Source organism: Aedes aegypti, chromosome 3 (genome assembly GCF_002204515.2).
Source record: "Aedes aegypti strain LVP_AGWG chromosome 3, AaegL5.0 Primary Assembly, whole genome shotgun sequence".
Taxonomy (NCBI): Eukaryota; Metazoa; Arthropoda; class Insecta; order Diptera; family Culicidae; genus Aedes; species Aedes aegypti.
In genome coordinates, this window is record NC_035109.1 from 120426801 (window position 1) to 120444026 (window position 17226).

At 35.3% G+C, this 17226-nt stretch overlaps 1 protein-coding gene and 1 non-coding gene across 7 annotated transcripts in view; one reads left to right on the forward strand and one right to left on the reverse strand.

Annotated features, from left to right (window-relative positions):
- LOC5566886 (protein kinase C) overlaps positions 1 to 17226 on the forward strand; it is an 81416-nt gene that overhangs the window by 60776 nt on the left and 3414 nt on the right. For 5 of the 6 annotated variants that reach the window (XM_021853364.1, XM_021853365.1, XM_021853362.1 and 2 more), the window contains 6 exons: positions 4446 to 4519; positions 7844 to 7878; positions 8336 to 8406; positions 8474 to 8758; positions 15841 to 16542; positions 16601 to 16853. In XM_021853364.1, coding sequence (XP_021709056.1) covers positions 4446 to 4519; positions 7844 to 7878; positions 8336 to 8406; positions 8474 to 8758; positions 15841 to 16542; positions 16601 to 16853 — 1420 coding nt within the window. The remainder of the gene's footprint in view (positions 1 to 4445; positions 4520 to 7843; positions 7879 to 8335; positions 8407 to 8473; positions 8759 to 15840; positions 16543 to 16600; positions 16854 to 17226) is intronic. The other variant, XM_021853367.1, reaches the window with a different exon arrangement.
- Trnas-gcu lies at positions 15680 to 15761 on the reverse strand. The gene has a single exon. It is a non-coding gene; the product is annotated as a tRNA-Ser (tRNA).

The following is a 17226-nucleotide window of genomic DNA, read 5'->3' on the forward strand; positions in this document are numbered from 1 at the left end:
ATTTTTCAGCAGCCTACTTGATAGCAAAACAAAAAGTTTGACAGGACCAATAGTATTTAATTTTAATATTATTTTTGCTTACCAAAAAAACTAGAACTTTAGGTTAGTTTATTGCCATATGTAAAGCTAAAAGGCGAAGGTGGCGCTGCTCTAAATTGGCTATTAGTTCTTCCCTACCGAAGTTGGTATTGCTGTGTGCATTTGAAATGCAAATATCAAATGCGGGAAACCAAACGCGATAAGATTTTTCACAAGAAATGCGATCTCAAAGATCGATTTATCTTGCTAGGGTGGCGGTGACTTATTTAATCGTTGCTAGGTGTCCTTTGATTGAAGAAAACTAAAACTATTAATGATTTATTACAAATTGATTGATACATATTGATTGATAGGAGTCTGCAATCAACTTTCATTACGAATCTATGGGAATGAACAATCTAATTGCTCATCACAACTCCTAAACATCAATACTGTGCATTTATGTGATGAAAATGTGCATTATCCTAACAAAACTGCTATTTTCTTTTCAAATTTGTAAAATATTTTATCTAAGAAAATTAATCAATTTTTGTCAACTGAAAATTGCCGATCATGTCGATAAAAACGGAACTTACCGATACTGTGACTTCTTACATTGATAGCCTGAATTAGAGAAGTCAAATTCATTTTGATTGTTTTGCTGTGAAAATCTAGTGCAATCTTCAGCCCACTTTTGACCCAAAACCAAAGTGGCAACAAAATTGGCTTCTACTGAAAATATTTTAATTTTTAAATCAAACCAAATGCACCCTAACTACCAAAGGGTGGCTCGTAGTTTATAAAAAGGAAATCAAATCTTCGATATCTTTCTTCTCACGGTGAAACACTATCTGTGAACTTTTAAACATTTTTGGTGGTGATTTGAAAGTGGCCCAAAGACAATGTACATAGGTTTATATGGAAATTCTATGTAGACATTTTGAAACCATAATAAAGGAAATTGATGAAGAGAACAATTCAAACCGACAGATAGGAGAGAAGATATTCAAGAATGGAGCTAAATGATAGTAAACAATATAATTTAGCTCCGTATTATAGCTTTGTAAACTTCTGCAGGAATCTCAAACAAAATTAGCTCAATAAGGATTTGTTTCTTCAGAAACTTTCTGGATTGAATAATGATTTAGAACTATTAAAATATAAGTTTGTTCTTACATTACAGTATTTAAGTGCTTGCAACATTTTTCAAAAATTTTATATAGTAATTTTCATATACATAAACCTACATTGTCTTTGGGCCACCTTTAAATTGCCATCGAAAAAGCATAAGCATTGATGACCGTACAATTCGTTGTTACTACTCCGTGATTGACCAGAATAATCGAAGTTGCACAAGGAACCAAGAGATGTAGCTTGGGAGTAGCTTTCCATCTTCAATGTACACTCTAGAGAACTCCAAAAGTCAATAACGGCGTCGGCCACGTCCTTACGGTCATCTGGGGGAACGGAAGGAATGTTAGTATGACATCCATTGTTCTAGAGACCGAGGTCACTTCTACATCTCCATGGTTGTCATGGGAAGGAGTTTTGTTAGTGGGGAGGAATCATGGCTGCATGATCAGGATTCACCTTGGTACGCATCATGCAACCTCAATTCAAAAAATCACCCAACTATCAATACTCTAACGTGGACATACGATAAGTCGACACTCTTAGCATCGAACCATTAAAAAGTTATTTTTTATAATGATAAAAATCAGGTAAAAGTAAAGGTATAGGATAAATGTGTATGTGCAAAAGTCTATGTCGACACATACAGTGACGAACTGTTCATATTTTGTTGACTCAATTCATTTAGGTACTATGTCCACTGTTGTCATGATGAAAATACGGTTCATAATATATTGTACATTTAAAATAAAAGCATGAAACGAGCTCACCAAATTAATCATCCATCCTTGATTGAGCAGCTGTAAGCTACTCTAATCAGCATACTTATTTCACAAAAGCAAAATATCATTATGGCAACGCAAAAACCTGAATTCGATTGCACTCAAAAACGTAAAAACAAAGACGTTTTTTCTAGTGGAGATGAAATAAAGCCAAAACTCAAACCCTAAATAGCGCAAATCTCGACAGGACAGCGGCTCAAGCTGAAAACTTGATCGATTGGTCAACACCAGCGAGTGACCAATCGATCAAGCCCAGGCCCAATCCGCTGTCTGGCACTCCAGACTCGTGCTCCCGAAAATCTGAGGTCCGGCTTCGTTGCTTCTTCATCTTCTGTTTGGGTTTTAACTACCCAGTAGAACGCATGCAGAATCACTATCACAATCACTACCCAGCAGAACGAATGCACAAAAACAAAATATCACTCCGGCGACGTGAAAACCCGAACTCGATTGCACTCAGAACGCGTGCAAACTAAAACGAGAAAAAACATAATACTTCAACGAAGAAAAAACATTTTTTCTGCTTGGGCTTCAACGAAGCACTGCCTAGCAGACCGCGTGCAGAATAAACCGACTTATTTAAATTATAGACAGATTTTTCAAAAAACTGCACCAGCCGTTTCATCCGCCCAATCTAATAATTTGCCCCTTTAAATCGCTACCGAAAAAGCTTTATCGTAAGCAAACAAGAACCATATCATTGGACTTTGAATCTTTTTTTTAAATTTTGATAAAAATAGTTTAAAATCCAATTTGATGTTGTGCAAAATTATCAGAAATTTAGTTTTGAAGAGAATAGTGACAGAAGATTGAAATTAGATTGGAAAATGACAAAATTATGCAAATTTTTTTAAGTTCATATTTTATTATATAAAAATGCGCTTGTGCCACGCTTAAATATTAATATTTTTTGCTCAAATTTAGAGTATCCTCTTCTTATGTGATTTGATTACTAAAGTGGTTTTGAGAACTTTTGAATTATAAATCGCATCTTTCCTACTACACAATTGTTAACTGCATTTTAGAACAGTTTTCAGAAGCAGTTAATTTCGAAACCTCTTATGAATAAGTGAAGCATTTATAAACTAACAAAACCAAAGACTGTGATATGAGAAAATAATTTTATTTTGTGGAGATACAGTCAATTGATTCTTAACCGAATACCTAGTCTACCCAGTCTCCTCTATATAGGCTGCGCCATCGATCGAAATGCAGAGAAATCACATCTTCGAGTGCCTTCGTCCATAGGCCTATGCGCCCTATATTTCAACATGTCGTTTCATCCCGATGCGATGGCACAACTATTGTTGTCTATCAACAAGTGTGTTCTAGCTAGTCGTCAATATGATGCCAGAAGCAAAAACGCTTCAATGGCATCGCATCTACGAGCGAGATGTGTTGTCAGTTAACTTGTAACGTGCATTGCCTTCGCCTGGTGCTCGATGGAGACGCGCGGTGTTTTTGATCCAACAAGTGATAGGTGGAGTGAGAAACTTGACTCATAGCTTTAGCTTGCCAGGCGGCCTTAAAACGGCTGAATCCAGTCAGGATCACCATATTGTGCGGGAAGGATGGTTGTTTTGTGCACATATATACTATGACTAACGTTTACGTCGTCATCTGTGACAACGGACATAGTGTAGTTCATGTGAAGAGCCTAAATCGTCCTAATTTTCACAATAAGAAAATTTTTAGTTTTACATGATCATTCCTTTTGACATGTAGAATTCTATCTAAAATGATATAAACGGCATTGACACAGATTTTGTCCATCGATTCCAACCACAGTTCGGAAGTGTGCCTTTCACCGAGAATGATATTACTGACAGGTAAAACAGTAGCACTGAAACAGATTGGCAGCCATAAGCAACAGCGTATGTAGTCATACAACAACAACGAAAAAAAAGGAGGGAAAGCACAGAGAACTGAAAAGATCGATTCTATTTATAGAGGAAAATATTTTGAATAATGTGTCGAATGATTTATTCGAATATGTTTTGTTCTTGTTCGATCTCAACTGTTGCTTTTTTATGATTGACCCGTTTTGCGATTGGATTACTCATGTTTTTTCTTCATTGTATACATCAATGTTGATGGTTCTCTATGGTCATATCCTTTGAATCGCACACAAAATACAATCGGCTACTCTTTAAGTTGTACGAATGATGTTGATAAGCAAATGAGGTTTCTATTTCTAAATGATTTCTATGTTTTAATGAAAACATCAGAGAAATTTTTTACAGACGACTGCCTTATTGAAACATAAATGTATCTCGGAGATCCTAAACGTACATTATATTGCTAAATTATCATAAAAAAATGAGTCAATTTTTACACAGACATAGTCATATTGATCAGTAATACACATCTTTTGGAGGAAGAATTTGAGAGGTCTAACAACAGATGAGTCTTGGTAGTTTATGAACTTTTAAAAATCACCCATTGTCCACTAGTCCTTCACTTTCTCTCGCTAAATAAACCGTTTTACTCACGTGTTTCTTTTTTTCGTTCTAGGTTAATGGTCACAAATTTATGGCCACGTTTCTACGCCAGCCGACGTTCTGCTCTCACTGTCGAGAATTCATATGGTAATGTTTTGATGTTTTTTTGTGTTTCGTAATTTGGATATCCACTGTGTATGCGCTAAGCAAACTTGTCCCTTGTTGCGTTCCTCAGCGATACATAGGGCAGGAAGGGGCGCAACGATACATAGAGGAGGAGGGGGCCTTCTTTAGCCGTGTGGTTAGAGTCCGCGGCTACAAAGCAAAGCCATGCTGAAGGTGTCTGGGTTCGATTCCCGGTCGGTCCAGGATCTTTTCGTAATGGAAATTTCCTTGACTTCCCTGGGCACACGATATACGAATGCGAAAATGGCAAGTTTGGCAAAGAAAGCTCTCAGTTAATAACTGTGGAAGTGCTCATAAGAACACTACGCTGAGAAGCCGGCTCTGTCCCAGTGAGGACGTAAAAGTCAAGAAGAACAAGAAGGGACGAAATGGGTTGGGGTGTGTTTACAAAATGTTTTCATTTTTTTCTTTAGAAAGATTGATGCCTGCACAGCATACACTGCGGAACACGGTTTTGTCTCAAGCATCAGAATACTGCTATTTACTAAATTAAGATTTGCTAAATCCATTGCCGTTTTCTAAAATATTATAGCACGTCTAGTTTTTTGAGATATTGACTGTTGAAAATGCAAAAAATAACTATTTCAGCCAACTTGCATGCAAGTTTGCCAGCTTGTATTGCAATTTATTCGCTTAATTTGTCACAGAATTCGAACTTCATGTTTATAACAAGCATTATCAACAAAGTTCATAATAGGTACTTTTGATGCTCAAAAGTTATTTTTTTATGGTTTCGAAAAGTATTGCATTTTGCCATACAAGAGAAATGAAGAATCTTGTATGGAGGCTGCAAGCATGGTGAAAAAATTGATATAATCTAAATTTAATCGTTCAATTTCATCAAAATTATATATCAAATGAAAGTTAAAGTCCTGCTTTGCATGCTTAGGGGATTAGATATCAAAAAAGATTGATATATTATACTTTAAATTTTATGTAAACATTAATAAAACCAGTGTTTTATACATCTTTGGCGACCTATAGCTAAAAATTGTGACGTGCTGGAACATTTTTGAGAAAGGCATCAGATTTAGTAACCCCAAATCTACTAGAGACACATAATTTCATTCTTGAGAAACGCAAAAATGTCATTTTTGTGACGCTGTTGATATCATTATAGCCAAATTAACCAAATTTCAATCAGATGCAAATCAATAACTAATTAAAGTAAAGTGTCCGTTTGGAGAATAGTCTTCGACAAGGTTATGACAGTATTATTATACTAACTTCAAGGGCATATTGGAAAAACCATGACTGACTGAATGATTTACTTTGTTTAGTCATAGCAATTTCCATACAGACTTTGACGTGCTTACGTAGGGGAAGGGGTGGTAAAATGAACACCTTAAGGAAATCATCTTGTTTCTGATAGAAAAACGAGAAATTTGTATAGTTCTATCGCACAACATCAAAAATAGGGATGTAATCTATAGCAGCGACATGGATTCAGACTAAAATAGCTAAATTTCCACATATTTTCATCGCTATCAAAAAGCGATGCAAATGTTCATTTTACATGCACTATGTGGGTAAAATGAACAGCGGTTGGTGGTAAAACGAACACCATGCAAAAACGTGAGCAAAACAAATATTTCTGAAAATTTTCATTGTCCCACCGAAAATACATCCAATAATGATTGTAACCCATTCAAAAAGAAAACTAAAGATATCAGATTTGACATCATATCATAACGATATTCACCTCACTGAAAACTTCAAGTCTTCTGAGCTAAAAGTTACGTCAATTCTAATTTTCAAACGTGGTTTTCTAAAATCTTAGTTTTCGTTGATATTTCCACTTCAATTGACATACGTATCAACTCGAACACTCAGATTTATGCTCTAAATCGTCCGTGCGTGATAAAAATTAATTGCTATTTGTTTTTTCTCAGTAAAAGGCACGGTGTTCATTTTACCACCCTTGTTCATTTTACCACCACTTCCTCTATTCTTAGTTTTCACTCAAATGAGCTCAGTCTAGTGGCAACATTCGCAGCTACAAAGCAAGTCATGCTGAATGTATCTGGGTTCCCGGTCGGTTAAGAATATTTTCGTAATAGAAATTTTCTTGACTTTCCTGGGCATAGAGTATTTTTGTGCCTGTCACTCGATACATGAATGCAAAAATGGCAACTTTGGCAAGGAAAGCTCTCAGTTAATAACTATGAAGGTGCTCATTGAAAACTAAGCTGAGAAGCAGGCTCTGTCTGTCAGACGTAAATGCCAAGAAGAAGACAAGGAGCTCAAATTTTTACGGAACAATCAAAATTTAATCAAATGTGAGGTGTGAATCAAAAACCGATTTTTATAACAAGTCTGGTGAAAATGCATTTATGATCTTTGATCAATAGGTTTTATTTTTGTTGTAGACAAACCGGAAAAAATGAAATTATTGTAAAGATTACGGAAATTTCTCAGAAAATTCTTCCAGAAATTGATTTACGAGCTCTCAAGAAACTAGTGCAGGAATCCACTGAGGATGTTTTAGTGATTCCGAATTGAATTCATCCAAGAATTTATCCAAAACTCCTTTTTTCATTGCTTTTGGGAATTACTTCTGGATAACTTAGAAGACTATATGTAGACCATTCTTGAAGAAATCATTGGGGTTTTATAAAAATTTAAGATATATAACTACAAATCATTGGTAAAATCAGGAGAAATATCTGAAAATTTTTGGTTTTGGTCAGACTAAGACATATTTTTAAGTATGTGGAACCCCTAAATATATGTATATGTACGTGAACCGCTGTTGATCTATAAATTTGTGTGAGAAAAGTATCAGAACGGGACGAAAACATTTTTGCATTGGAAATCGCATTCGCCAATAAAGATTACTAGGACAAGTTTCAGTCAATTCCTAATATAACCATCCACATTGAAGCGCCCAATTCGAATTTAAATCTTTTATAAAGCAAACAACAACTTTAATACAAGACTGTTTCAGACTTTACAAAAAATGCGTGCACTGTTTTCTACATATGTACAATAGTTAGCCATTTTCAATTATAAAACAGGGTTTACAAGCTTTGCATTTTGAATATCAATGTTTGTAGATTGAAATTCAAATGCGTTGAACCCCAGGATTGTAAACATGAGTTTCATATTATACCTACCTATATCTGAATAATAGGAGAAGCATGACGTATTGTGTATTGGTCATGTTGAATTCATATCAGGTCATGTTCTTATCCCACAACAAAACAGTTTACCTGCACAATTATTTGTTGCATTCGGTCCTTATAATTAACATTTGGTTGTACTCTGTTTCGTTCTACCTTACAGGGGATTAATAGGAAAACAAGGCTATCAATGTCAAGGTAAGAGCGACACACAGGTTTCACGTTGTGTGTCTTGTCTCTCAGTGTTGTGGTTCTACTTTGCTTATAACCTATCAAATCTGCCCATCAAACTATCATGTTTTATTAAGTTTTTACGTTTTGTGTTCCACAAAACATAAAAGCCTTTGTTTCTGTATTTTATTTCCTATTCTTGAAACTCTATGCAGAATTCAAATAATCGATTTTCACAAGCTTTATTAATATCATGGACACAGATGAAACAATTATTTCATGATCATTTTCTATTAATTTATCTGCACTTTATATAATTTTCAACATATTTCTTTACTGACACGTACTAACTTTCAAAAACTTGTTTTCCAATCGACCGTTGGAATTCATATGTTTCTAATGCCTTTTTTAATTGTTCAAGCTGTAATTAAAACCGTACATAGATTAATGTTTACAATTGTACTGATGTCTCATAATATTCCAGTTTGCACATGCGTGGTTCACAAACGGTGCCATAGTTCAGTCGTGACCAAGTGTCCCAAAAAGAAAGATGAGGTATGGGGCTTTAGCATTTCAGACCCTTCGAAACTAACGACTAATGTTGATCGTTAATCTCTTTTAGCAGACCAGACCCACCCCGGAGGACGCGGCCCAGCGCTTCAATGTAAATATACCACATAGGTTCGCGGTGCACTCGTTCAAGCGGCTAACATTCTGCGACCACTGCGGTTCGCTACTGTACGGCATCATCAGGCAGGGTCTGAAGTGCGAGGTTTGCAATATGAACATTCACCGGCGTTGCGAGGGCAACGTGGCCAACAACTGCGGCATCAACACGAAGCAGCTGGCCGAACTGCTGAACGAGATGGGCATCACCATGGATAAAACACCACCACGAAAATCTAAGGTGAGCATGGGGATTGTATGACCTCCGACCAACCAGGGTTACAATTTCTATATGGATCTTTGTCCAACGATAGGGATCGACAACGACTGAAAACGAATTGCCATCAAAAATGACTGACTAGTTGATCGCGCTATTATTCATTTTTGATAAGACATAAATGCTGTTGGTAGAGGTAGAGGTAGTTATATTTACAAATACACAAATATATCCAGGAGTTAGTAAATCCGCCAAGAATATCTCCAAGAAGAGATTCTTCTAGAAATTCAGATAGTACTACGAATTTCTCCAATGTGTTCTGAACGATACCTCCAATAGGAATCTCACCTAAAATTCCTCTAGAAGTTCATTTATGGATACCTGAAAGCTTTTCTTGTTTTTTTTTGTTTACAAAATTTTCAGAGGCAATTTTCAAAAGACGTATCAAGAAAACCGTGAAAGAATTTTCTTTAACAAATACAAGGATTATTTCAGGAGTTCTTGCAAAGAACATTCTGGATTTTTAAAAGGATTACAGCAAGTATTTGTCATAGTATTCAACTAATAGTACATTGAAGAATACTTTTACATATTTTTCAATATTTATGTCAGGAATTCGTTTTCGAATTCGTAAAGAAACTACAACTTATTTCTCATGAGATTATTTAAGGACTTTTCAAAAATTATTTCAAGAAAAAAACTAGTAAAAACACTTTTTGTCTAGATATTTTTAGTAATTTATAAGCATAATTATTTTAAAAAATAATTCGTAATGATCCTGCATGGCAGAGTCATGAATACAATACTTTTTTTGAAGCTGTCTGACAGTCATCGAAATCAAATCGTCCATACATCTTAGAACTTCTCCAGGAATTATATGAAAAATTCTAAAAATTTTCCTTTTGTAATGCTCTTACAAGCTTGATATTCTAGAGCAATTCCACAAGGATTTTTTACTACAATTGCTGAAGTAAATTCTGACAGGTTTTTAAAAAGCTTATTTGTTCTAAGGACATTGAATCTTGAATTTGCAATGCAGTTTGAAAGAAGAGGACATTCTCAAGCATTGCTCTATACAGGAATTCTTCAAGTTTTACTTCAGGAATTTTCCCTACTTTCTTCTTGAATTCCACGATTCACTCAAGAAGTTCTTCCAGTAAATTCCCTAAATTGGTATTTAAGTATAACTTTACGAACTTTTGCATTAGTTCCTGATGGAATTCCTTTGTCGGCAGAGTACCTTAGGTAATTGGAATTCGTTCAATTCGAAATGAAATGACGAAATGAAACACTGGATTAATTCATTAAATAATTCTTAATGTACTTCTCTCAAAGAAATTGCTCAAAGAAAATCTTCCTTATTATTTAATTATTTATTGTTTAAGATTTCTCCAAGGAAAATTGTCTGAGCAATTTCTTTGAGAGTAAATTGAGAATCATTGAACTAATTAATCCAGTGTTTCATTTGGTATTATTAAGGAGATTTATTCAAGAATAATATCAGATTAACATGAATGCATTTTAATGGACTCCCTAACAAACTTCAACAGTATACCCTGAAAAGTCCCTAAAAAATCAAGAAATGTTTTCTAAAAAAGTGAATGAGAAAATATCTGAAATAGTATGCTAAGAAATATCTGGTTTTCTCAATATAATTCACAGACAATTTTTTAGTAGAATGCTAGAGTAATTCCTTGGAAAATTTTGTGAGTAGTTTATGGAAGAATCTGCGAAAATTTGGGGTAGAGCCTATGAAGCAATTGTTATGTTTGAAAAACAATATCTTTGATGGAATATTTTGAATTATTTCTATAAAAACAAACATGCTGGAAAAGTTGCCTAAAAGAATTCGAAAAGGAATTCCTGTCGGATTTTTTGGAGGTCTCTAACTGACCGCTCAAAAGGAAGCTTCATACTTTTCCAATTCCAGTTCACGGCACAACTGGAGTCTTCGGTGTCAAAAATGATAGTTTCTGCTTGAAATTCATACATTTACCTTTAAGGCCCCTCGAGATCCACTTTCCTCTCACTTGACTTTCTTCACAAGGTTGATAAGTCTACGATTTCTGTTAAGCTTGACCAAAAGTACTGCAAAAAGTCTAAATTCATAAAAAAAAATCTGAGCATAAATTTTGTACAGAATTTCGAATATGATTATCTCTAAAATTAGGTTTAACTTTTAATAAAATGTTTATTATTTGTTATTTTCTGGATAATTTTCTGTACTATAATTGGACTACTAAAGGATTTTCTGGAACAAATTTTGAAGAAATTCCTCTTAACATATCTTAAGAAATCATTTAGACAATTTCAAGACAAATTCCTGTGACCCAAATAATGAAAAAATAGGTGAACTTCTCAAAAAATTGTGATCCTGTCTCTCACAGAATCCTGGTACGACCCCTAAAACATGAATACACTTGGGCAACGTATAAAAAGATTCCTAGACGCATTAAGTGGGGTAGCTAGGGTATTAGGGGCTCGGTGCGGAATCAAATTCGGGGGCCCTTCAAAATAGAAGAATGTGCCAATTGGCTAGTCAATTATTCGAAAAAATAATGCGCTTTCAATCTACATTGATATTTGGGATTGAGAATAATGGACCTTGGTTCATCTATTTTCGTAGTTGTCTTCAATTTTTTTTTAGTAAATAAATGAAAAACCGAATTAGTACTATACCATTTAATTCCACAAGAGTTAGTATCCTTCAACAGATACGCGTATTTCGACCTCAACTGTAAGGCCGTCTACAGTGTCGTATACTAGACTCGACTTAGTAATCAAAATGTAGTTCAATGAAGAGTAATATGTTGCTCTCTAGGGCTAATATCGGCTAAGTGTCTGAAAAAGGAACTTTAGAGACCCCATGTCTGAAAACTGAGAGAGACCAAAAAGAGACTGAACAGGAACCACGCTTCAATAACGATTCCTAAAATAATCCGACCAGACAACTCTTAACCCTCTAATACCCAAATTTTTGTTTTCGATCTAAATATTATTTTTCGTTATCTAAAATCATTCTAAACACGGTTTGGGCAATGATTTATTTTTCTTCGCATATTTATGAATTTTGGTTTTTGATTTTTAATATTTTTATTTTTGAACATCCCTATCCTTTTAAATTTTTTCTTGAAGCCTCTTCTGGTTACTGATTTTTGACAATAATAAAAAATTGAGTTTTTACTATACTTTTGGATATATGATTTTTTTAATTTTTTTCTGGAACATTTATTATTTTCCGTGTTACTAATGAAAATACAGATTTGAAATCATTTCAATACCATCAGGCTCTTCTTCTGTGATAGGTTGATTGTAGAAAAATATAAAAGGTACGATTTTTTATAATACACGTTAAATGAATCCCAGGCATTTGTAGGTTATATAAGAATACAATTTTTCAAACAATTTTTAATAATACAAATAAGTTTCAAAAATCATAAAAAACTTTTCTTATATGCGTGCTATGAGTCAAGGTTTAAGCCAAAAATAAAATCATTTTAATTTCCGAGCTATGAAAAAATACACAAAATTCCAAAGTGTACCCCGTCTAAAGGCGGGGTTGGGTATTAGAGGGTTAAAGCGTCTTTCCAAAAAAATTCTGTGATATTTAATGATTTTCTTCAGAAATTAAATCAGAATGTAAATCAGGTATTTGCTTAAAGTTTTCTACAGCTATTAAATCGAAGATTTCTTAAGGAATACATTGAACGCTTCCTTAACAAACTTCCCAAGTAATTTCTCCAGGATTCAAGGTACCTTCAAGAATTCAACCAGAATTTTCTTCAATGGCACCCTCAGTTTTTTTTTCGATGATTTCTTTAGAAAGTTTTCCAAAGAATTGTTACAATATTTCACTCGGAAATTGTCCAAGAAATGAAAAATACTGAAGATGTTTCTAAACTAAATCCTAAAAATATCACTGATGAAATTCATGAGAAAATCCTACAAGAGTGAAGACCTTCAAAGATCTACGAATCTTTTCTGGACTTTTGGGAAAGTCTTGGATGGGTCTTCAGAGAAACTAATAAAGTAATTATTGTAAAAATTAATCAAACAAAATTTCCTAGTAGAAACCCCTGGAAAATCTTGCGTACAAATTTCGGAGGAACTACATGAATAATTGCTGTAGCATTTTGTGGCTTTGAAAACTAAATAAATTTTTAAACTGAATAATCCAAGAAGAGTTCAATTCAAAAACAATACAAGAAATCTTTGGAAGAACTTCTAACTTATGGAGATTTATGAGGAATCCCTGGTTGTATTTATTGTAATATTCCTGGGAAAATTCCTGATAAATAATGAATAGAGAGCCGGATCCTATTCTTGGCACTTTTGATTCACTTCGGCAGTGAGGTTTTTTAAAAGCTACTGAGCTCATATTTGGCCACAATATGCGTCGTATTAAAGTGCGTCTTATTGCAAAGTTTCAGACAGTTCGGTCGAAAAAAAACCCCCATGCCAAAATTGAGCATCAAAGTGCCCAAGTAGCTCTGCACCTAATACCTACAAGAATTGATGGAACAATTCCTGGGATATTTATGAAAAACTTTTATTTTATTTATTTATTCATTATTTTATGGATAATTTTCTGTACTATAATTGGACTGCTGAAGGATTTTGGCGAACAAATTTTGAAGAATTCCTCTTAACATATCTTAAGAAATCATTTAAGATTTTCAAGAATAACTCCTGGGAGAATTACTAGAAGTAAAGATACCTCTAGTAATTCTCCCAGGAGTTATTCTTGAAAATCCTAAATGATTTCTTAAGATATGTTAAGAGGAATTCCTTCAAAATTTTCTGGTGGGATCCCTGGAGAAGTGAATAAGTATCGAAAAGAATTCCTGAAAATGAAAAGCTATGAGCTCATGGAGTTCATTGCAATGCGAAAAAGGGAACTTTAGATACTATTTTGCGTAAAAAAGAGACTTTTGAGACCTTTGTTTGTGTTATCGTAATAAGCATTGATACTTTCCAGGAATGTATAAAATATTTTATTAAAATGTTTATTTTAGCTAAGTACAGTATTGTGCTCATAATAAAATATTTCCAATCCAGTTCCTGGTTTCTCAAGGCTCAAGTTATACAGGGCCAATATTCGATGATAAACAGAACATTTTTTTTTATTCAAAACCACAATGTTCTGTTAAAAAGTACTGTTCCAGTCTGGAAACTTCATCAATGGGCTACTGGGTGTTTCGTGTGGGCCGTTGCCTAATACCGTTTTGTCTCAAATTCCGAACAGACTCATATTCCGAATACTCGGTTTTTGTATGGTGATTTGGTTGAAATGCTTCGCTGAAATATGTCACCAAATAACAATGAAATGGCAGTCAGTTGCAATTCAATTTTAACGTCTCCAATATAATTTATATCGCGGGAGTAGTGATGATTCTCTAGTTTGAGACCAGTAGAAGAAGCTCATATTAATTTATTTGCTAAATTATTCATTTGAATACGATTTATTCGAGCTGTTCGGAATTTGAATCAAGGTGTTCGGAATATGAGACAGAATGAACACAGTGTTCGGGATTTGAATCAAAATGCTGTTCCATACTTTTACGTAAAAACAATACTAAAACTAATAAAATCATCATTTTTATTGGTACACCCAACAGTTAACCGTTAGACTTTTCGAAGAAATTAAAATTTACACAAATATCAGCCAATGTAAGCCAATCAGATTCATATGAAGTTCCTGTTGGCCTTGACTGTTCGGAATATGAGTCAAAACGGTATTTGTGATTGTTCAGTCTGCGCAGCCTTAAGCTGAAGACGGTGTAAACTATCTCTTTAAAAGAAATAGTCTATAATCATTTTTTTTTGGATTCTGAGATTATTCACGGCAAAAAATCGGGATTCCACATTGGTAATATTCTCACACAGACCGGATCTTAATTTCTACACAGAAATATCGGGAGAGTTTTCTAAGCTGGGATATTAGAGAATTTTTTACCAATGAAATTAAAACATGAATAAAAATTCATAAGAGGTTTTATTCATGAGCAATAATTTCAATTATATAAAAAATGTTCTCATTCACTGATATGTTGCCATTTCAGTACAGGTTTTTAGGGGATATCTTAGTGAAATTGCCTTTGAAGTGGGATTTTTACTGTCCGTCCTAATAAAAAGTTCAAATCAACATTTATTGATAGAACATTTTCAACGTATGTATGGAGCTTTTCTTTCTTATATACATGAGCAAATAAAAATTGAGGTTTTTGTAAAAAAGAAAAACCTCAATTTTTTTTCATGTCTTCATGTGTAAATTTTTCAATTTTTCGAAATCATGTTTTCCATAATTATGGATTACACTACCAAAGATTAATGTCTCACATGAGTTCTGTAAATTATATAAGCAAGGGAAATGCGATTATTACTAAAAATAACATCACGAAAACGATTCCGTTGTCAATTTTTTATAAGTGCTTCCAATTCAGAAAAACTGACGAATGTCTATGAAGAATGCAGAATTTCCTTAGGAAATTGCCTACCTTTAGGCATACGAGTTCGGCCTTCATATTTTGCTTCAGGTAGCATGATTTCAGTAATTAACAACATTTTCGATATTACTGATCATTGTTTACACGGGTGATCAATGTTACCCCATATTAGCAATATCAAAATATCGCATAAAACTTTTTTTTTAATAAATTTAGTCGTTCCGTTATATGTATGTGAATTATTCCGTGTCAAACGGTATATGTGTCTGCAAGACTAATCAACTTCATTCCACTCATAAACTTCACCGCGAACTACAGTACCCCTTATCACAAAACTGAAAATGTTTTTTCGAACAATACATTTGACAAACAGTAATGAATTATAACAAAGCTCAAGTTTTACTCAACACCGTTTGGCAATGACTCCTAATGCAAACATAAGCTACCCATTAGTATACATCTACAACTTTCACCAACTTTAAATAAAAACAAAAATTTCCGACGAGGATGGGATTCGAACCCACGCGTGCAGAGCACATTGGATTAGCAGTCCAACGCCTTAACCTCTCGGCCACCTCGTCGCTTGGCAATCAATCTCACTAGAGCCGATCGCACCCTATGGTGGGCTCTCACTAATCCGATATTCCTCTATAATTACAGTATTTAAATCAAGCGACTAGTGATAACTCGTCCACCTCGGAACGCAGCGAGGACAGTTCACTGGATTCGCTTTCGACCAAGAGCAGCTTGGACACCGACAGTCTATACTCGCAACAGGGCGCACACCAGCCACACTTGGGAGGCCGACCAACTTCTAGTCAACAGCAAAAACTGGTCGGTGCTGTGGGTGCCACGACTCAGGACGATGACCGGGCAGCGAGCGGCGGTCAAACTGTTGGCAAGATGTGCCTGAACGATTTCAACTTCATCAAAGTGCTTGGCAAGGGTTCGTTCGGTAAGGTGATGTTGGCCGAACGGAAAGGTACCGACGAGGTGTACGCCATCAAGGTCCTTAAGAAGGATGTGATCCTGCAAGATGACGACGTAGATTGTACGATGACCGAGAAGCGAATTTTGGCACTGGCGGCCAAACATCCATTCTTGACTGCACTGCACTCGTGCTTCCAAACACCGGACCGTTTATTCTTTGTTATGGAATACGTTAACGGGGGAGACTTGATGTTCCAGATCCAGCGGGCGCGCAAATTTGACGAACCACGGGCGGCTTTCTACGCAGCGGAAGTAACGTTAGCACTGCAATTCCTACACCGCAATGGTGTAATCTATCGAGATTTGAAGCTGGATAATATTCTTCTCGATGCCGAGGGTCACTGCAAGCTGGCTGACTTTGGAATGTGCAAGGTTTGTATCGGCGGATTCAGCATTCGAACGACAATCTAACGAAGATTTCGCTTTTCAGGAGGGCATCATAGGAGAAAATTTGACCTCGACGTTCTGCGGCACCCCGGATTATATTGCTCCGGAAATTCTACAAGAGTTGGACTACGGCCCTTCGGTCGATTGGTGGGCATTGGGTGTTCTGATGTATGAAATGATGGCAGGGCAGCCACCGTTCGAAGCGGATAACGAGGATGATCTCTTTGAAGCAATCCTCCGAGATGACGTGCTGTACCCCGTTTGGTTGTCACGTGAAGCGGTGTCGATTTTGAAAGGTGAGTATTGAAATTATGAAGGTTGACACTGCCCATAAATGCATAATGGTCCCATATAGATTTTCAACATCGTTATAATCTTACAATAGACAATACATTTGCAATATTTCATCTCGATTTTCCATACTAAATGGCCAACTTTAGATGACTTCAGTACATCAGATATAACATGAATTTCAACATATAATTTTGAGTAAGATTGCCGCTTTTAGGGCCACATCCGGGCCTCTTCATCTGCATTCTTGTCTATCGCAACACTGCTTTCTTAGGCGAACCATGTCGTGCTCGGCTCCGTCTACCTACTAGCATATGCTTTGTCTTTATCGTATTTACCACCTGTACGATTTTTGCTGCCCCATGTTTCAGACGGGTG